Source organism: Ctenopharyngodon idella, chromosome 16, assembly GCF_019924925.1.
Source record: "Ctenopharyngodon idella isolate HZGC_01 chromosome 16, HZGC01, whole genome shotgun sequence".
Classification (NCBI taxonomy): domain Eukaryota; kingdom Metazoa; phylum Chordata; class Actinopteri; order Cypriniformes; family Xenocyprididae; genus Ctenopharyngodon; species Ctenopharyngodon idella.
Genome location: NC_067235.1, coordinates 27,677,495 through 27,699,412, shown reverse-complemented (window position 1 = coordinate 27,699,412; position 21,918 = coordinate 27,677,495). Strand labels below are relative to the sequence as shown.

At 38.2% G+C, this 21,918-nt stretch overlaps 2 protein-coding genes across 4 annotated transcripts in view; both read left to right on the top strand.

Annotated features, from left to right (window-relative positions):
* dyrk1b (dual-specificity tyrosine-(Y)-phosphorylation regulated kinase 1B) overlaps window positions 1–14,598 on the top strand; it is a 45,665-nt gene extending 31,067 nt beyond the window's left edge. For 2 of the 3 annotated variants that reach the window (XM_051864673.1, XM_051864671.1), the window contains exons 3-11: window positions 125–244; window positions 372–560; window positions 1,176–1,323; window positions 3,315–3,601; window positions 3,994–4,140; window positions 5,087–5,248; window positions 8,944–9,247; window positions 11,155–11,258; window positions 11,351–14,598. In XM_051864673.1, coding sequence (XP_051720633.1) covers window positions 125–244; window positions 372–560; window positions 1,176–1,323; window positions 3,315–3,601; window positions 3,994–4,140; window positions 5,087–5,248; window positions 8,944–9,247; window positions 11,155–11,258; window positions 11,351–12,103 — 2,214 coding nt within the window. In that variant the 3' untranslated portion in view covers window positions 12,104–14,598. The remainder of the gene's footprint in view (window positions 1–124; window positions 245–371; window positions 561–1,175; window positions 1,324–3,314; window positions 3,602–3,993; window positions 4,141–5,086; window positions 5,249–8,943; window positions 9,248–11,154; window positions 11,259–11,350) is intronic. The other variant, XM_051864672.1, reaches the window with a different exon arrangement.
* A 1,428-nt stretch (window positions 14,599–16,026) lies between these two features.
* Window positions 16,027–21,509, top strand: zp3d.1 (zona pellucida glycoprotein 3d tandem duplicate 1). The gene is made up of 9 exons (XM_051864684.1): window positions 16,027–16,693; window positions 18,010–18,122; window positions 18,200–18,303; window positions 18,396–18,570; window positions 18,662–18,773; window positions 20,175–20,260; window positions 20,344–20,414; window positions 20,496–21,225; window positions 21,315–21,509. The coding sequence occupies exons 1-8, from the start codon at window positions 16,139–16,141 to the stop codon at window positions 21,164–21,166; spliced, it is 1,887 nt and encodes a 628-aa protein (XP_051720644.1). The 5' UTR covers window positions 16,027–16,138; the 3' UTR covers window positions 21,167–21,225; window positions 21,315–21,509.
* Window positions 21,510–21,918: the final 409 nt, after the last annotated feature.

Sequence of the window (21,918 nt, the reverse complement as noted above, 5' to 3'; positions counted from 1 at the left end):
TATATATATATATATATATATTATATACAGTATATCCTTTAATCTAATTGTTTTGTTTTTGTTATGGTGCTTCCTCTGTTGCCCCTCTTTTTTCTTAATGTTGTCTTGGTGTCACTTTTTTCAGGTGCTGTCAGATATGACCATCCTGCAGAGGAGGATTCCCCCGAGTTTTCGAGATCCCGCCAGCGCCCCGCTACGAAAACTCTCAGTCGATCTCATCAAGACATACAAGCACATCAATGAGGTGAATCCAGCTCAGGCCTTTCATATTTACACTTATGTATATATTAAGACCAATTGTACCAACCCCTCTAGTTATTAGTGAAGTAACAATAGAGGTGCAAATATTAAATGTTTTCCTCACTTTCCAGGTGTATTACACGAAGAAGAAACGGCGAGCCCAGCAGGTTCCGCCTGAGGACTCCAGCACCAAAAAAGAGCGCAAGGTGTACAATGACGGCTACGATGATGACAACTATGACTATATTGTGAAAAACGGGGAGAAGTGGCTGGACCGCTACGAGATCGACTCACTTATTGGCAAGGGCTCCTTTGGACAGGTTAGCACAACTCTGGAAATGAGAATAGATATCAAGGCTATAAGAATACAAGCATAAAATCAAACTGAAATAACAGTGCTCATGTTCAACAGGGTGTGTGAAAAACTACAAACTAGCAAATGATGCCTTTTTTGTCTCCAAACTAACTTCATTTGATCCAAAAGGGAACTGAGTCACACAGTCAACATAAACGTGATAATATTATAAAACAATATTGAACTATATTTTATTTTGGTGGAAAACTGATGACAGTTTCTATACAACCATAGTTTTTAATATGCTGCTGGTTCCAAATCTGGTAAATGTACACTTTTCTGTCCAAAAAAAAAAACCTAACAAAAAACATGGTAATGTTTCATTACATTAGAAACGCTGAAATGTTCTCAATTAATGCATATTATAAGCAAACCACGCTACATAGTAGAAAGGTCATATAAATGGCAAAATAAGGATTTGTTAAAGTAAATATGAAGGATTCGAAAGTCTGTGCACAGAAACTCGGGTGCATTTTTAAATCGTATACCTTATGAAATATCTTATGTTGCTACTGTATTTTTCTGTATTAAATCTAAAACATCTTGCCAAGTGTGCGCTAATTTGCTCCTTTTTGTGTAGGTGGTGAAAGCCTATGACCACCATGAGCAGGAGTGGGTGGCCATCAAGATCATCAAGAACAAGAAAGCCTTCCTGAACCAGGCCCAGATTGAGCTGCGGCTTCTTGAGCTCATGAACAAACACGACACTGAGATGAAGTACTACATAGGTAAAAACCAGGCACTGTTTGCAACACGTTCAAGAATACGACAAGCAGCTGTTAGTCTACATTTAGTCTTCCAAAGAAAAACTTTTGACCTTATGGTAAGAGAATTTCCTACCACCCAAAAGCAATAAGTACACAAGACTAAAAGTAGTACATGAGACTATTTCGTAGACCAGGGGTTTTCAAAGTCAAAGACAGTGGGCCTCCCTTAACACAACATACACGATGTTGCCCTAACCCTGCACTGTATGAATTACATATATACAGATTCTTTATAAAGCTATGAAAGATATTCTGTCAAAAGCAGTGAATGATTTTCTTTTTCTTAACATTAACAACAGGCCTATATGAGGCTGCTGTCACTTTAAAGGATTAATTCAGTTCAGAATTAAAATTTCCTGATAATTTACTCACCCTCATGTCATCCAAGATGTTTATGTCTTTCTTTCTTCAGTCGAAAAGAAATTAAGGTTTTTGAGCAAAACATTCCAGGGTTTTTCTCCATATAGTGGACTTCAACAGTTACCAACAGGTTGAAGGTCCAAATTGCAGCTTCAAAGGGCTCTACGTGATCCCAGCCGAGGAATAAGGGTCTTATCTAATGAAATGATCAGTCATTTTCTAAAAAAAAATAAAGATTATATACTTTTTAACCACAAATGCTCATCTTGCACTGCTCTGCGACGCGCCACGCATTACATAATCACATTGGAAAGGTCACGCGTGTCGTAGGCGGAAGTATCGATCCAGTGTCTACAAAGCGAATGTATAAAGACTTACTGTGCGTTCACACCGCCACCGGTGAGAGCGCCAAAGTAAATGACAAGTTGTAGCAACCAATCGGGAATCCTCTCAAGCGAGGATCTCTACATTCCGATTGGTTGCCTCTGAACCGCGTCATAGCTCATTACCATAAAGTTGACCTGACTTCAACTCTCCTCGACGCTCTCACTGTCCAAGACGCGCTGCACCGTTCTCGACAGAGCTCGCCGCCGGCTCACATTGAAATTGAATGACTTCCTGTCACTTTGACGCTCTCGCCGACGGTGGTGTGAACGCACGGTAAGCCAAACATCCTTTACAAAAAAAGGAAAAAACAAGATGTTCGATGATTTTGAAGTTGGAGGAGAAAATGAGATGGAGTTTACTTCCGCCTACGTCACGCGTGACCTTTTCAACGTGATTATGTAATGCGTGGTGCATCGCAAAGCTAGTGCAAGACAGGCATTTGACATAAAGATATAAACATAAAGAAAGAAAGACATAAACATCTTGGATGACATTGGGGTGAGTAAATTATCAGGAAATTTTAATTCTGAAGTGAACTAATCCTTTAAGACCTTATGCATGTATCCAATATAATGATAATTTCGGCCAACTGTTTACTTTCAGTTTTGTGATAACTGACTGTGTTTATGCGAATACTCCCCAAGACAAGCATTTTGACACATATAGTTGATTGTTCAAGCGCAATAAGCCGTGAAAGTGAACTGAATTCAGCACTAGTGCGCTTCGGATGAGCACCACAGAAAGCCGCCACATCCGAAGCGCACCGAATTAAGTTCTCTGTCGCGGTATATTATGCTTTTAATAACTCGTCATAAATCACGTCCCGCTCTTTCTTCTCATTCATCCATGTTTCCTTGCTGCTCTATTGTGTTTAAGCAGTCCTGTGCTGCACGGATATAGACTATTTGCATACAGATAAACTATATAAGAAACTCTCTATCAATTGACATCATTATATCGCCCATCCCTACTCCGCGCCTCCCCTGACATGCTCTCGTGCCCCATACTTTGACAAACCCTCACATAGATGGAATGAAAAGTATAATGGATAATCTGGATCTCATTGATATCTAGTTCACGTGCTAAACAAGTAACGAATAAGTAACGAGTATTTTAAGTATTTTAAGCCTTTTTGTGATAACTTTGAGAAACCTCAAAGCAGGCTCCCTAACACTCTCTTTTCTTTCTCATTTATGTTTCCATAGTCCACTTAAAAAGGCACTTCATGTTCCGTAACCACCTGTGCCTGGTGTTTGAGCTTCTCTCCTACAACCTGTACGACCTCCTGCGTAACACCAACTTCCGTGGCGTCTCGCTCAACCTGACGCGCAAGTTCGCTCAGCAGCTGTGCACGGCGTTGCTCTTCCTGGCCACGCCCGAGCTCAGCATCATCCACTGCGACCTCAAGCCTGAGAACATCCTCCTTTGCAATCCCAAGCGCAGTGCCATCAAGATTGTGGACTTTGGCAGTTCCTGCCAGCTAGGACAGAGGGTGAGCTAGCATCTCAGGCCCATTGGCGTGACTGCTTGTTAACAACAGGCTGATATGAGGTCACATACAGTAGTAACTAGTGAACTTGCATTTAAATAAACAAAAATGAATAATGGAGACATGCTGTGGTGAACCTTTAATGATTAAATGCACCTGTAAGAGAGAAAAACATGCAGTGGTCTTAGTTGGTGGGATGTGCATTCAGAGCACATTCTAGAGGACTTTGCCACAGCTGAAATGGATTTTACTGCTTGAGATTCCTAGTGGCAGTGCTGCACCCTTCTTAACTTGCAGCTTCTGCTGCCCCCTAGTGGAGAAAAGTCAAAATGTACTCATACTTGTGTATCCTGTGTTTGTGCATGCCATTCATTTCCGTTTTCTCCCTCCCTTAGATTTACCAGTACATCCAGAGTCGGTTTTACCGCTCTCCTGAGGTGTTGCTGGGTATGCCGTACGACCTGGCTATAGACATGTGGTCCCTGGGCTGTATCCTGGTGGAGATGCACACGGGCGAACCGCTCTTCAGCGGCTCCAATGAGGTACGGCTCTGGGATTAGTCACACAATGACTGTGCAAAGCTTTGTGACGTCCTGCGTACGTCTTTCTTTGATGCTTATCCTAAGACTTCACTTGTACGAACCATGCTTCAGTAAACTTAAACAGGCATACAAACAGGATATAAGAAAGTTGTTTTTTAATTCCCAGGCTTGTCAGCATTATGCATTATTAAAATATTATAATTATTTTAAAGACATTAAGACAGCAGATTACAGTTGCTACTGTAAATATTCAAAATAAGAAATGCCACTCGTCCCACCCCCGACTTATTCTAATGAGTTCTTGATTTTAAAACTGACATTTATGTGTGATGTGCTGCACTATGTATATATATAAAAAAAATAAAAAAAAGTTTAATGATTTTCTGCAACTTAAAATGCACTGCAAAACACTGATAAATGCGACGTGACACCCAAAGACATTTGTTGGATGTGTATGTATATAAACCAACGATACAAGTTCCAGTCTCTACCAATGTTGTTTGAAACCATAAAAAATCATTTTCGGTAATTAAAATGAATCTGAAATAATATATAAATATTAGATTAAAAAAGATTTTACCTTAAACTCACATAAAAATCAATTAAAGCTAAATAGAAATATATATATAAAAAAAAAAAACCTAATAAAAATGACAAAAGCACATAATAAAACTTGAACTAAAATTAAAATGAAAACTGAAAATATAAAATTTAAAGCTAATTCAAAATATTAATAAATGATAATATATATTATATATTATCCTTTATTAATATTTTGAATCCTGTTTATACACCCGTAATCAACTCCTCAAGTAATAAATGCATCTCAGAATTTATTGATCTGTCGTATATGATATTTAATGAAGCAGACACATACTAGCTAACATGTCAGTTGCAACAAAGTCCATTTGGATCTTTCACTGACGCTGTACTGTATCTTTCTCAGGTGGACCAGATGAATAAAATAGTGGAGGTGCTGGGGGTCCCGCCCAACCATATGCTGGATCAGGCCCCTAAAGCACGCAAGTACTTCGACAAGCTGTCCGACGGCCTGTGGACCGTCAAGAAGAACAAGGACATTAAGAAGGTACTTTATCCTTCGGCCTCTGTGAGTAAAACTCTGCTTCTACTTAACCTTCGCCCTCCTCCCAAAGACCCCCCCCTTCCTCCTTCACCATCACCTGCTCCGCTCCGACGCTCACCTTATCCTCAGGGAGAGGGGAAGAGAGAAAAGTAGGGCTAAAATGGAGGAGGGTAGAGAGGGTGGAGAAAAAGGTTGGGGATGAAATTTAAGTGAGGCTAATGTGTGCTAGTGAACCTCCTCCTCTCTCCACTGACCCGCCTCTGCTTAGAGGCACAAGGTCAATCAAAACCCCAACCTACAGCATCTGTTGTCCTCATCATGGTCATTTTCACAACCATCCTCATTCTGTCTCTGAGTCTCCAGTTTGGAACAGGCATGTTAGTTGCAATACGATACACATAGAGATAAGTAAACTAAAAGGCCAAAAATATGAGGCCACCCTTTTTTAAATATTATATGCTACAACATAAAATGACAACCTAGAGGACTGGACCACCTGTTTATTAATGCTAATAGTTTTTAAGTTAAATGCTCATTAAGTACATATGAGGTTTGGGTGTCCAGATAGTTTTGGCCATACATGGTACACTACCATTTAAAAGCTTGGGGTCAGTACAATTTTTCTGTTGGAAAGAAATTAATACTTTAATAATACTAATACAAAACTAATTTACTAAAGTGATAGTAAAGTCTTTTATGTTGTTACAAAAGATTTCAGTTTCAAAAATGCTGTTCTTCTGAACATTCTATTCATCCTGAATATATTTATCACTGTTATGAAAGCAAGAAATTCTTGAGCAGCAAATCAGCATATTAGAATGATTTCTGAAGGATTATGTGACACTGAAGAGGCTGCTGGAAATTCAGCTTTGCCATCACATGATCAAGTTCAATTTTAAATTATATTAAACTAGAACATTGCTATTTTAAATGTAATAATATTTCATAATATTTCACAATATTATAGTATTTTATCAAATAAATGCAGCCTTTGTGAGCATATGAGATTTTTTTCAAAAACATGAAAAAATGACCCCAAACATTTGAACAGTAGTGTAAATAAAATAGTAAGGCTTTACAAGGTTCAATTTGTCCATTTTAATTTGTTAATGCATTTGCTAATAAGACCTAATAATTAGAATTACATTTTTTTTACAACATTTAGTAGTCTTTGTTAATGCTATTAATAAAATACATTTCATTCATGTTAGTTCATACTGCATTAACTCATTTTAACAAATGGAACCTTATTGTAAAGTGTTACTAAAATATCAGTTTAAAGATTTACAGTATAGATGCAGTGTTGTAAGGAAAGAATGACTATCTATTGATATGTATGTATATATTAAATTGGTAGAGCCCTACTTGTCAGCAGCTCTCAGTCTAGTGACGTCAGCGACACGCATGGGTCACAGGTTAAGCAAGTGCAGGCAGTAGCTAGAATGACCCTGTTTCCAGTGAAGATAAGTGAAAGTACCATCAGGTTAAGAATGTAGAAAGTGTGAGAGTGCGTGCGTATGTGGCTGCAGATTAAGACGCAAAGCTGATAGCAGGTGGAGGGTAAAAGTCTGGATGAGGTCCTAATACACTTTGTTTTACAGGATTAATGTCTGGCACTTACTGCCAACTCATCCAGAGACTTGCCTCAAGTGATCCAGCATGCATTTTGTGCTTCTGTGTGTACAATAGAGAAAGACATTTGAAAGTGTAGCTGTTGGTACATTTTAAGTCTTTATTGTAGTATATATGGACCAGGATTCAGTGTATAATAGCACAGAAAAGGGTCAGTGTCAGAGTCTCAAACTATGTATATGACAGGGCTCAACAATATGGATTTTTTTTTTTTTTTTTTTTTTTTTACCAAAATATTTGTTTAGCAAATATTGTAATATTTCAAGAAAAAATAAGTTTACTACAAAAATACATTATTTGTAGTAAACATTTATGCCTTTGTTTTGCCGTAATAGCTGGAAATCATGCATATTTATTGTAACTCCATGACAGGTATAAATTCAAAATGATGACGTACAGTGATTTATGATTTTGTATTTCTTTTAAATGAAGTTCTTTCAAAAAGTCTCATTGTTGAACCCTGTATGACACTGAGTACTCTTGTGCAAATGTCATTATTCCCACAAAACCACAAACATATCTCACTTTCAGCCCCCTTCATCTGCATTCATAAATGATTTCTTAAACTGATTGGTTTCCTATTAAAGTCAACATGAAATCGAAATTGACTTTGCAATACACATTTGTGCTCAAACCATAAGTGCACATTATTCCAAAGAGTAAAAATGTTCCCTAATCTATTTCAGCAATGTTTTAGTCTGCTGTTGTACTGTAGGTACTGCAGCCTTTAAAGAAATTCGTTCAAAAATGAAAATTGTCATAATTTACTCACCTTCAAGTTTCAAACCTGTATTAATTTTTTTTTTTTTTTTGTGCTGAACACAAAAGAAGATATTTTGAAGAATGTTGGTGACCAAACAGTTTCTGGTCCCCATTGACTTCCATAGTATTTTTCTCTATACTATGGAAGTCAATGGGGACCAGCAACTGTTTGATTACCAGCATTCTTCAAAATATATTCCTTTATCTTCAACAGAAGAAAGAACTTAATGCAGGTTTAGAACAACTTGAGGGTGAGTAAATAATGACACAATTTTTTTTTTTGGGTGAACTATCCCTTTAAATTCTTGTCCGTAGATAACACAGAGGTTTAATGCTGGTTGGTTAGTGTTACTGTAAATAAACTTGCATTGACATCAGGCTCCATTTTGGTATGGAACGTTCATGAAAATTATGAAACCTACTTTTCATGTTTCAGTCAGTTCCCGATGGATGAAAATCAAGTCCTAATAAAAAATTTTTCCAAATAACTATTCAGTTTTACACAGAAGTGGGTTACAAATGACATTTCATGTTGACTTTATAGTATTTCATTAATAATATATAGCAAATTTATTCTTCTAAAATTAGTATTTATTAGTATATAGTATTTATCTATTTATTAATCATACAGCTTGGCCAGTATAATAATATGTTAGGCCCTGTGTCCACCAAAGCGTTTTTTATTTATTTTTTTCTGAGGCTAGCGCCGCGTTTTTAAAACGGCAGGAGCATAACGAGGCGCTGAACGCTCTGCATTTTCTACTGGTCGCTGAGACTTGAAGAACACTCAGCTTTGGGTAAAAAGCAGCGCTCATCACTGTCACTTTGTACCCAGCCGTCCAATCACAGTGGAGGAGAGGCGGGACAAATACAACACCGACCAACCGCCACATTCTGCTTGTACAACATCAACCGAATGCAACAAGCATAATAACGGAAACAAAATAATTTAAAACAAGAGCCAGAGCAAATACTTTACATTGCATCGACATTTTTATATAGAAACAATAGAGAAACTATCTGTGAAATGTGATACTACTAACACTTCTGCGGATATTCCGTATCATAGCAAGCAAAGCGTCTCAACTGAAAAAAAACGCTGCACTCTCAAGCGCTCAAAGCTAGGCATTTTCAGCAGAGCGCCTAGCATTTTCAGCTGGCTAAAAATGCTTTGGTGGATACATGGCCTTAGACTGATAGTTCATCAACCTCTGTTTTTAAATGTTTAAAAGTGATGACATTTGAACTGTTATCTGCACTTCACTAAATGCTACTTGTTTGTGCCTCATTCTCTTCCCTTCCTCTGTGTTGATTCGTCACTCCAGGAATATAAACCACCTGCCACGCGACGACTGCACGAGATCCTGGGGGTGGAGACGGGAGGTCCAGGGGGGAGGCGAGCTGGAGAACAGGGCCACGCGCCCTGCGACTACCTGAAGTTCAAGGACCTGATCCTGCGCATGCTGGACTACGATCCCAAGACGCGCATCACGCCCTTTTACGCGCTGCAGCACAACTTCTTTAAGAAGACGACGGATGAAGGCACCAACACCAGCAGCTCCACCTCCACCAGCCCTGCCATGGACCACAGCCACTCCACCTCCACCACTAGCTCCGTCTCCAGCTCTGGTAAGTGTGTGTTATGCCGCGGTCACACTAGACTTTGAGCATGCAAGATTTATATGGCGGCATCTTTTTTTTAAAAAAACAAAATATATAATGCATCCAAAATGTAAGGGATCCATATTGCGTCGGGGTCCAGATCACCCTTTTGGGGTTTATTTTGCGATAACAAACAGCTGGAAGTACATTATCCTACTTATTACATGGCTACTTGCCACATTAGTAAATAATTAGACATGAAATATTGATTTGAATTGAAATATTTTATTAGCTCATTTAACGCAAAGCTTCTGCAAAGAAAAACAGGTCCCAGGCAGCTTTGAGCCTAGACTATGGAACAAGACATTTAAGGGATAATGTACAGTAGTATCAACAATATTACCATAGACCTACTATTAATACTGAAGTTTAGTTTTACAGTAAATACAGTTGATAACTGAGGCACAAGATGGCACAAGAGACATGAAAGAAGCACCGGATTCAGATTACCGGATGAGCGGTAATTAAAGGGTTAGTTCACCCAAAAATGAAATTTCTGTCATTAATTACTCACCCTCATGTCGTTCCAAACCCATAAGACCTTCATCTTAGGATCACAAATTAAGATATTTTCAATGAAATCCAAGAGTTTCTGAACCACACATAGGCACACATTTTGAGGTCCAGAAAGGTATTAAAATAGTCCATGTGACTACAGTGGTACAACCTTAAGGCCCCGATATACTTCAAGCGAAGTTCTTTTTCGTTCTTCGTTTAGGGGTAAAACGAAGTTCGAAATACGTGAGCAGCGATATAATGTAATCAAACATCTGACGCTCACCCTGCTGAAAGCGACGGTTAGATAAATATGTAAAAATGTTGCACGCTTTCCTCTCAGTAACAAAATAAACACAAAATTGAGAAACTAGCAAGGATTTTTTAATAAAGCATAAGAAAGGCATCTGATCATGGCAACGTGGATATGTTTGTTTGCAGGAGCTCTGTAATTCGGCACTCCAGTAAAGTCACGTTGCGTTTATATCATAACACTTTATAAAATAGATTGCTTAAAATCAAGCAGTATCAACCGTATTAAACACGATTAAACATATTAAACATTTCATCAGAAGTACAAAATCGTTTTCGACTATAAAGCAGCTCTCCAGTGTTCATGTTTTCACTCGCGGACATCTGACTTCTACAGACTCGAGAGGAGAAATGAACTGGAAAAGATTTTCCGAGTGAAATAAGGCGGAGCCTCAGCGCACATCTACCTTATGTCATGGCCATGGACCAATGGTAGTATGAAGATGTTTACCACTTTTGCAGAAAGTTCGCTTTGGCAAGCTGTTTCGAACTTCCAAAATGAACTCCAAACGAACTTCGTTTTGGTCTGATTTTGTTCGAAATGACGTCACATCAGTTTGTTCTTCGATTTCGTTTGAAGTATATCGGAGCCTTTAATGTTATAAAGCAACAAGAACCACTGTAGAACCACTGTAGTCACATGGACTATTTTAATGATGTCTTTAATACCTTTGTGGACCTCAAAAGGTGCAATGACGTTGACGGTGCATTAGATGAGCTCGGAATGACTGACCAATCAGAATCAAGCATTTCAAAGAGCTGTGTTATAAGTACAAATGTGCAATCAACTCCAGTGTACTGGAATCCTGCATATTTAAAGTTTGTGTTCTTTTAATTCAGCTAAGAGGACACGGCGTGATGTATTGATCTTTTACTTTACTTATCTGAACTCGCAACAAAATTGAAATTCGCACGATCGTGTTTCCTGTCTCCCAAATTCGCATGCGTATGAAGTCAATGCAGTGAAAAGTGTAGTGTGACCACCCTTTAAACCTGTGTCTTGGGGATAGTAAAACAAGAAAATGACTCGTTTTACATGAGCCCTTTTATCGTTCCTCCCAACCCAGGTGGATCTAGCGGTTCTTCCAACGACAACCGAAATTACCGGTACAGTAACCGGTACTACAACAGTGCAGTCACTCACACAGACTACGAGATGCAGAGCCCACAAGTAAGTGATCGTCCTAGCGCACCGCACAGCTCCACGTTAAGATGCCAAAACGACTCGTCTTGATCCCCTCTGGTCGCTTCTTCTCCCTCCAGGCTCCGTCTCAACAGCAGTTGCGCATCTGGCCAGGAGGGGACAGCAGCATGGGTCAGCTGTCCAACAGCGGCAGCGACTCCTCCTACCCGCAGCTGCTGTTGCACAAGCCTGCAGCCACGCAGCACTCGCGCCACTTCCTGGGCAACATGGGGGGCATGATGGAGCCGCACCATCCCCACCCCATCTACGGCAGCCACCACAGCAACGGCAGACAGCTCCGGCAACAGCAGCAGCAGCAGAACCAGCCGCAGGGCCAGGCCTCACAGGGCCAGCAGGGCCCAGCGCTGATGCCCGTCTCCTCCCCGCAGATGCAGGACAGCATCGAGCTCAGCCTCACCCACCACCACCACCTGGGTCAGTCTTCCATCATGCAGCCGCCCCCGTCGAGCTTGGACTCCAGTCAGTACGGCTCCTCCAACCTCCACCTGGGCCTCTCTGCCTTTCGGACTAGGACAGTCATGGCCCCCCAGCAGCCCCCTTCCGCTTCCCAGCAACAGTTGCCCCAGGCCCCAGCCTCCCAGGACAGCATGGTCGCTGCCTCCGGTTTGGGATACATCCCTCCGTGCTACGCCGGCAGCAACAACAATAACAACCCGCCGCAGGGAAGCGTCGGAGTGGGGGGAATGCTCACCGGGGGGCCCCCGCCCAGAGGAGTCGGGGGAGCTGGGGGGCGGCCGGACTCCGAGGAGTCCGCCATGATGGCAGTGTGCGGCAGCGGGAGTGGGAGCGGTCAGAGTGCAGCCAACTCTTGATAAATCTTGAACAAATTCCAAAAGCCATACGAAAATTTTAACGACAACATAACAGTGACAAAAGCGCCACACGTACACACACACACACACACGACACGTAGTAAACGTACAACACACACATACACGCGCGCGGCCACATGTAACAGAATCGCAGAGAAAAACTTGTGAAATATCAGACAGTTGATTTTTCGTTTTTTCGTTTCGTTGTTTTGGTTTTGCATGGGGAGAAGGTCAAGGGAGGGATTTGAAACTATTTTTATCGTTATTTTTCTGTTTGTTTGTTTGTTTTTCTTTAATTGAAGGAGAAGAGCAGCGAGCGAAGTAGTCGCAACGGAAGGTTTCAGAACGTTTGTTATTTGATTTTATGTGATTTCAGGACAGGTTTGCAGCCAGAGATTTTTATTTGCCGTTTTTTGGAGCGAGGAGAGGAGAGTTTTGTGTTGAAAAAAATTGAATGTTTTTGTCAAGACGACAGCAGCGGGAGAGAGTACCTTACGCTTTTTTTTTTTACTTTTTTTTTGGTTTGTTTTTTTTTGTTTTTTTTCCTGGTTTTGCCGTAATTGTACATTTTTAATTTATTAAGAATCACTACATAAAGAGAGATGGGAGAAGGGGTTAGAAAGAGATCTAAATTGAGAGGTGGGTATTTTTGGGTTTATTTATTCAATGTTTTATTTATACAGTTCTTTTTTTGGGGCTCAGACAGATGATACTTATGCATAGAAAACAACAAGCAAACAAACTGGGTTTGAGGTTTTTTTTTTTCCTTTCTTGGCTTCATTTTGTTGTTTTTTGGTTGCTTTTTTCTAGTTGAGCATAACCCACACACAAACACACACACACAGGACATACACTCACACATTTTTGTTACTTTTTTTTAATGTTTCCAGTCTTTATCTCGCTTGACACACTGGCTTATATATCTCAAACTATGAAACAAATCCTACGAATGAAATAAAGCAAATGACAGAAACTGTTTTTAGTCGCCACACAGTGAGAAACACCAACTAACAACTAGAGGAGGAGGCTGAATCATGAGCCGCTTTCACGAGGAGAGGGGGAACGTAACTCGACTTCACATAAAGGAGGAAGTGATACAGGAAAGTCTTGAAAAACATCAAAACATTTTGCCAGAAGGAAAACCAAAATGCTTCCCTGTTGTTCGTTTCAAAAAATAGTCTGCCTTCTTCTTCTTCTTCACCATCTCACTAGACTCTCTCTCTCTCACCCCTCTCTTACTTTGGTTTCTGTCTTTTTCTCTCTTTTTTCTAACCCTCTTTGTTTTGGACAGAAAACTATGAAAGCGTTAACACATTTGTATTAACTCTGGATATGCTAAGCCAAATCTTGCTGTAGCTCTCTCTCTCTCTCTCTTCTCTCTCTCTTCTCTCTTTATTTTCTTGCTTACCCCATGTTTCTGTTGGAAGGAAGAGTCTGGGGCGACATTTAGCGGGAGGGCGGAATACTTCAGTATGAAGGGACACTGTCACGCCCTCCTGACTGCAGCCCCTCCCACTCTGACTTCATTTCCTGCCTCTCATTTTGCTTTCTCTTGTCTTTATTCTCCCCCTCCTCCCCTTCCTCCTTCACAACACTCTGTGAGTGCTGTTTGCCATCAAGTCAAAAAAAGTGAACTACTTCTCTCTCGGCTGCTATCTCCACTCTCAACCATGTTCGGATTGCTGCTAAAGAAAACAGACAGATAAATAAATAAATGAATAAATAAATAAATAAATAAAAATGAGAACTTTTTAACCCTCCTGCTTCAGAAAAATGAAAAATAAACCACTGCATCTCATGTATTTATTACTATTTAACAAGGAAAAAAGAAAAAAAGAAAAATCTGTTTTCTGCTGTTTTTTTGTTTGCTTTCTTTCTTGGTACAGGTTAAAGCTTGACATTTATATTATGTAACGGAAACATGGTATTAAACAAGTGCCTCGATTTATTGGTCAGCCACTGGACGGAATTGAACAGAAGAGGATTATAGGAGTTTGATCAAGGTTTATTATATGTATAGCTAAAATTCAAGCCTCCTGCAACTGTGTAGAAATCCATGACAATTCAAACATCATGTGAGAACTTCATATTGGATGCGAGCCTCATTCAGTATGACTGACCAATACCATATATTTAATTAACTGATGACATCTTCATCCATTGTAATCTGTGTACATAGCATCCATGCATCATCCAGTTAACGTTAAAGCAATGTTAGGGTGAAATGTCATTTTCAAGGTTAATTCTAATGACTGGGATTCGAACCTGCAACCTTTGAGGCATCAGGACCTGCAAACTACCTTATTCTGCTCAGATCAGTGATGATGACTGCTGTCCTTTATGTTCTTAATAACCAGTTAAAACTTGTAATTGGCCTCACTGGCTTCTTTACTTTGTCATTTTTTTCAACATCATCCATCATGAGAACATAATGTCTGAAGTATTATGATATCATCAGTTTTGGTTTCTTTATTAAAGAGAGAGTTGCCTCTGTAGGTCCTCTAATCTTGTTATGTTTAGCAGACGTTGGTCACCATATAAATGTCACACTCACCATGCACTGTCAGAAACGTGTCTGAGCACTGATACATTTCGGAAAACGCAGATGTTTCCGAGCTGCTTATAACACAACTACAGGTTTTTGTGTCTACTCGGTCATTATTGAAGAGTATAGGAAATATATCTATCTATAAATGGAGGGGTTACGGGGGACAGTATTCAGAACAAATTGTTGCTCTGTCACCTCTCAATAAAACCCTCACATAAATCAAAACCTCTGTTGAAGTGGAGGAGAAACAATTCAATTTTATTGAGAACACTAATATGTTATTAAAAAGTTCATATTGGTTTGGTTTAGGTATAATACCTTATAGTCTCAAGCTGGCTGATGCCATTTTTAATGTATAGTTACTGGAAGCTGTATCTAAATTTATATTGCTGGTCTTTTATGAAGCACTGGAATGAATTAGACTTTATATTAAGTGCTCATTTTAAGACATTTCCTAGAAGTAGACAAGTCTATTACTGGAATCGCATTAAGAGTCATGGTGTAAGGATAAGGTGTAAGCCAGTCAAAAGGTGCTACTTAACATGGCATTCGTCTTTCTACCAAAACAATCGTTTCCACGTTGCTATTTGTTTTGGATTTTAAGTGCATGCTTCTAACAAAACATGTAAGTTACAAACCACATTTTGTGTTGAAATCTAAAAGCAAACTTTCATGCGATAGCCCTATATAACTGATTTTATTTGAATGAACATGGAATAAATTTGAGAACTCCGCAAATTAGACCCAGTAGCAACTACACAAAGTCGTCGATTCGTTGAATCGATTTTTAATGAATAGATTGAACCGGTTCACAAAAACTGCTATGAACGATTCTTTTACAAATCGGACTGAATCGGTCCGAGCGGTTCTTGATTCTTGATTATGACTTATTTTAAAACATGTCCAATTAATAATGACCAAAGAACCGACGTGTGAGGTTTATTTGTTGTTGTTTTTTGGAGAGAACCGACTGATCAGGCTAAAAGTAAAATGATTCAATTAGCAAGGATTTAGCAAATAAAGATACAATTTTATCAAACCGCATATGAAACTTGATTTTAATAAGTAGCTAGGATAGAATTGAATGGGAAAAAAAATAATAGGTACAACAGCCAAAAGATGTAGGCTAAATAAATTTCTGTACTGTTATATACAATAATGTAACATATAATGCTAAATCATGAGTAATGCTAAACTATATGTATTACAATAAACGTTTTTTTTTAATAAACCTTAATAATCAACACGTTATAAACAGCAATATGTGCTTAAATAAGAGCTTCAATTTGACTTTTAGAGAATATGAAACGGAATTTTTTAAATATTTAAAAAAAATAAACGGTTCGAAAGAACCGATTCTCATGACTAAACGAGTAATTAGCCGTCACGTCATCAATCAACAGGTGGCTGCAGGGAGCGCCTCACGTTCTTCTCAGCGGCGTTTTGTTTATTTCCTTTATGTCCACATTTAAGAGTTAATAACTATCATGGAGCGCATAAGTTTGTGTTTTTCTTGTTCTTTGTACTTTCTTGGCATAATGTACATCGCCAAAGCTTACACTCATGGGAACGGGGGTCACCTAGAATATAGCAATGTCGTATCCACGGAGCAGAAAGTCCGTGCCATGCAACCCATGCCAGGCGGCGTCAGGCCGTGGACAGAAGACAGTGAGTTTATAAAGAATCCTCCGGTTATGCGACCATATCACGTTTTCCCGATGTTCCAACATGTTCCAGTTCCTCTCGTTGAAATGGAGCTGTTTAGACCTGTCTCCGGGAGACGACACTTACCAAACCTTTTAACTAGCCTTCTAATTCCTCAAGTGAACCCCCAGTTCACCCAAGTGTCTCCCGTGCGTAATGCTCGTGGCGTAGAGGTTTGGTGTGGTTACAGTAAGATCTCGGTGCGCATGAATAAGAATGGACTGGGCTTCAGAGGTTCACCGTCTTCATTTCATCTGGGAAAATGTCCTGTCTCTCGCTCCGACAAGAACTTCTTATATTTCCATTACGACCTCAATGACTGCGATAGCTCTTTAACGGTAAGAAGTTATCTTAAAGGTCCAGGTTTTTAAAATATAGGCAGCTATATATTTTGCTGCCTATATTTATACTGTTAAAATACATAAATGTGTGGAAAATACTATCAGTAAAATATTTAATTGAAAGGCTAGTATCTTTTTTCAGCACACCGTTAGAATACTGTCAGAAGCATACAACGGTCAGTTGTTTATAAAATGGTCAAAATATTTGTAATTAATCACAATTCCTGACTTAAATTTGTATTTGTATAAACTAGAAAAAAAATAGAAATGGTAATGTCAAATTCTCTTATAATAATCTTAAGTTTGCATATGTGTTTTTTGTTTGTTTTGAAAAACTTATTTGATGCATCAGGTTTTGTCTCATATTATGATAAAGGAGAATATGGAGCTTTACTCATTAAACTAAAAACACCTCAGTTTTATTCAGAGGCTCAAACTTGGCAAAATTATGCAATTTGGTGCAGTTGCTGATGTTGGTATGACCAAAAAGTTAAATGAGATTCTGATAGGTTGTAATGTACTGCTAAAAAAAGTATAAACTATCAAAACCGAAGGCATGTAGTAGAACTTTAAAATATAATTTATTTCTGTGATGCAAACTGAATTTTCAGCATCATTACTCCAGTCTTCAGTGTCACACGATCCTTCAGAAATCATTCTAATATGCTGATTTATTATCAGGAAATTTTAGTTGTGCTGCTTAATAATTGTATAACCTGTGATTACTTTTTCCAGGATTTATTAATAAATAAGAAGTTAAAAAAGAACAGCATTTATTTAAAATAAAAATCTTTTGTAACAATATACACTACCGTTCAAAAGTTTAGGGTCAGAAATTTTTTTCTTTCTTTTTCTTTGAAAGAAATTAATACTTTTATTCAGCAAGGATGTGTTAAATTGATAAAAAGTGATAGTAAATACTTATATTGTTAGAAAAGATTTCTATTTTGAATAAATGCTGTTCTTTTTAACTTTTTATTCATCAATGAATCCTGAAAAAGTATCACAGGTTCTAAGCAGCACAACTGTTTCCAACATTGATGATAACTGAGTATCAAATCAGCATATTAGAATGATTTCTGAAGGATCATGTGACACTGAATACTGGAGTAATAATGCTGAAAATTAAGCTGTGCATCACAGAAATAAATTACATTTTAAAGTTTATTAAAATACTATTAAAATAGTAATGTGCTCAACTGGTACTATATATATAATAGAATATAAATAATTGTCAAATTTGATTTCATGGTGACTTTAATGTGCTTGATCTTGATTTTACCTACTATATAACAATGTTTGATCCTCCTCAGATGATGAACGGCCAGATCATGTATTCTAACACGGTGCGCTACACACCAGAGCCTCAAGGGACAGTCATCCGGGCGGTGCCCCTTACGTTAAACATCCAGTGCCTATACAATAGGTAAACTATGAATCTGAAGAGGTTTCTGGTCTTTAAAATAAAATGCACCTCATCTGTTTGTTTTTTCCAATTTCTAGATTTCATTATTCTTACAAAATAGGCTTCCTGCCTGTGGTGAGGGAGCGCATGTTTCACAAGATTTTTGAGCGCAGTGCCAAGTTTAGTATTTCTGTGTGTAATGGTAAGCTTTTCCTCCTGTATAATTTCCTGTTTTGTCTGACCTCTTAATATGATGTTGGTGCCCATCAGTCTATTAAACTGTGTGAACTCTAGAACACTGGGAAAGACTTGAGGAAAATGGGAGTTTTGTGCTTGGGGAGCCCATGTATTTTGAAGTCAGTGCTGCTCATACTTCTAAGGACGAAAGGATTTTTGTTGACTCCTGCTATGCAACAGCATCCAAAGACCCAAAGTCCACTCCACAACACAGTGTTATTAGTAATTATGGGTAAGCTGTTTGGTACACTCTGTTTTTATGTAACATAAAGACACATTTAGAGTGAAGAAAGAAATTAATAAACACCAAACTGCAATTTCAGGTGTATGGAGGACAGCAGAAGACAAGGAAGTCTCTCTCGCTTTCTCCAAAGACAGTCAAAGATTATAAGGTTTTCAGTTGATGCCTTTTTACTCCCCCAAGTTACTGGCACGGTAATGTTTTCTTTCTTAAAGGGTTAGTTCATCCAAAAATTAAAATTCTGTCATTAATTACTTGCCTTCATGTCGTTTCACACCCGTAAGATCTTCGTTCGTCTTTTTGGAACACAAATTAAGATATTTTTTTATAAAATCCGATGGCTCAGTGAGGCCTGCATTGCCAGCAAGATAATTAACACTTTCAGATGCCCAGAAAGGTACTAAAGACATATTTAAAACAGTTCATGTGACCTTAATGTTATGAAGCGACGAGAATACTTTTTGTGCGCCAAAAAAAAAAAAAAAAAAAAAAACTTTATTCAACAATATCTAGAGATGGGCGAATCTTTACAAATCTTTTGTTTCAAATCAGTGGTTCGGAGCGCCAAAGTCACGTGATTTCAGTAAACGAGGCTTCGTTACGTCATAAACGTTTCGAAATTTCAATGGTTCACGTGACTTTGGCAGTTTGATACACGCTCCGAACCACTGATTCGAAACAAAAGATTCGTAAAGCTTCGAAGCTTCATGAAGCAGTGTTTTGAAATCGCCCATCACTAGATATCGTTGAATAAAATCGTTATTTTGTTTTTTGGAGCGCAAAAAGTATTCTCGTCGCTTCATAACATTAAGGTTGAACCACTGTAGTCACATGAACTGTTTTAAATATGTCTTTAGTAGCTTTCCGGGCATCTGAAAGTGTTAATTATCTTGCTGTCAATAGAGGCCTCACTGAGCCATCGGATTTCGTCAAAAATATTTTAATTTGTGTTCCGAAGATGAGTGACGTTCCTACGGGTGTGGAACGACATGAGGGTGAGTAATTAATGACAGAATTTTCATTTTCGGGTAAACTAACCCTTTAAATGGGTCATATATAGGGGAGACCGGGGCTAGTTGTCACACTTTAAAACACTTGAAATTCGGTTTATTAGTTGCACACCTTGAAGTCTTGACTGCAAATAACTTGTGGAATATTAAACATTTGGATGGAATATTGAACATTTCAATTGTTATTTCCTGGGAAAAAAAGAAAGAAAGAAAAGTGCCTATATGATTTAACACACATTGACCAATTTTGTCACACTATATAGAGCAAGCTGTCATAAAAGTAAACTTGCTTTTATTGACATTAATTTTGAGAATAATAATTTCCAGAATATTTGTCTAAAATAAAAAGCCATCTTCTATAACATATCAGGCTATTTGCTGGACTTTTTAGCAAAATGTAAACAGTAAACACATGAAACAAATCAAATTCAATTTGTTATTGCTGAAATATAAGAAACTTTTTTTTATTGTATAGAAATTACAATATAAAACGCATGTGAAAACTTGCCCCTGTCTGATATGTATGTTCATAATTTTTTTTAATATATGAATGTATGTTGATTGCATTTTTCCTCATTTTTACAGCACTTTTACCTGCATTGCACAATATCGGTTCACAATGCCACAAGTGCCACAGCAAAGTCCTGTACTTATAACAATGCAGAGAGAAGGTGAATAATTGTATTTCGCATATGTGCAACATACTGTGTTAATGCAGAGAAGTTCAATCTTTGGTCTTATCCTGTCCCAACAGGTGGGACGAACTCTACAATGATGCATCCGTTTGTGCTTGTTGTGATTCGACATGTGAAATTGAAGTAACTTGTAAGTAGAAGGCATCAGAGACTATCATTACTTCAAATGAAAACACTATACTTCAATGTTTTGTTATTGCTTTTGTAACAGCTTATTTGCCTCGTATGACACAATCTATGATAACAAGTCTACCCTGGATTTTGGACAAGAACAAACAATCGTTAATAAAGACTAAGGAAGGATTGGCCGGTGTTCAGGAGGACACAGAGGAGGTGAAGGTCAAGAGCGCAGAAGGAATCGGTGAAGAGGAAGATGATGATGGTTACACTGTGGAGATTGTGACTGATACTGAAAAACAAATGGAAGCAAAAGAAGAAAATGAACAGATGCCCATCAAAGACTTAGATGAGGATGTAGAAGTAATTGTTGGGACAGAGGAAACAACTGCTACAGAGTTAAAGGAACAGGAGGATGATCGTTCTGGAAAAGTAATGTCTGTTAGGGAACAGATGGATATGGTTGTACAGTTCAAGGAGGATGCTGGGAGACTCAAGAACACAAGTAGAACTGAACAGCCTAAAGTTCGGTTAATAGAAGAGCTTTTGGAAGATGTTAAAGATGACAAAGTGTCCAGAAAGAGTGAACAAAATGAACTGATTTACAAGACCAGAGAAGAACTGTCCAAAGATGAAATACAGCCTGAAGGTTTGGAGAAGAACATGCATGTACGAAGCACAGTACCCTCACACATGGTGATAGATGAAGAGATATTTTTAAATGCCAAACAAGAACCAATTGAGTGGAATAAAGATGAACAATAACTAACCCAGAGAGCGAGAAATGGGGGACTGATGTTTGAGATCGTTCCAGGGTCTCAAAGGTATGACGGTTTAATTTATTTATTCTGAATTTAGCTGCATTTTATAAGAGATCCTTTATATTTTTTAAGCATTTTTTTCCCTGTTTTAGGATCCTTGATGGACTTTTTTTTGGAGTTGCATCTCTCAGCATACTTAAAGTCAGTGTTTGATCATGGATTCAACTGAATTCAGGAATGTGCAATGCATAATATAATGACATCCAGGTGTTATTCATGCAAATGGAATCCGTCAGTAATGACATCCACTGTATTGTCATCAGAATATTAAAACAATTTGGATTGATCATTAGTTTTCTTTCTCTGATCATACGTCCTGTGACCATTTTGATGCGTCTCATTAATTGAACAATTTATTCTTCATATTTTCAGGTCATATGTTATGCTAAAGATGCATAAAGAAATCTAAGCTGATTTTTATGACCATTAATATATATAATGTCTTTATTTTACATAAAGCTTTAGTAATGTTTGTTGTATTGAATTTGAAGCTGATCTTATAATTAATAATTAGAACTCTGAAAAGCCAATTGAAAGTTAATAATTAACTCTGAACTCTATACAGCACAGTACAGTAATGAGATTTTTGCAAAATGCAAAAAAACAAACAAAACAAAAACCATGCCTAAATCATAAGCAACACTACTTTAATTATGGAATTAAGCTAAAGAGTTCTTAGGATGAATTATGCATAGG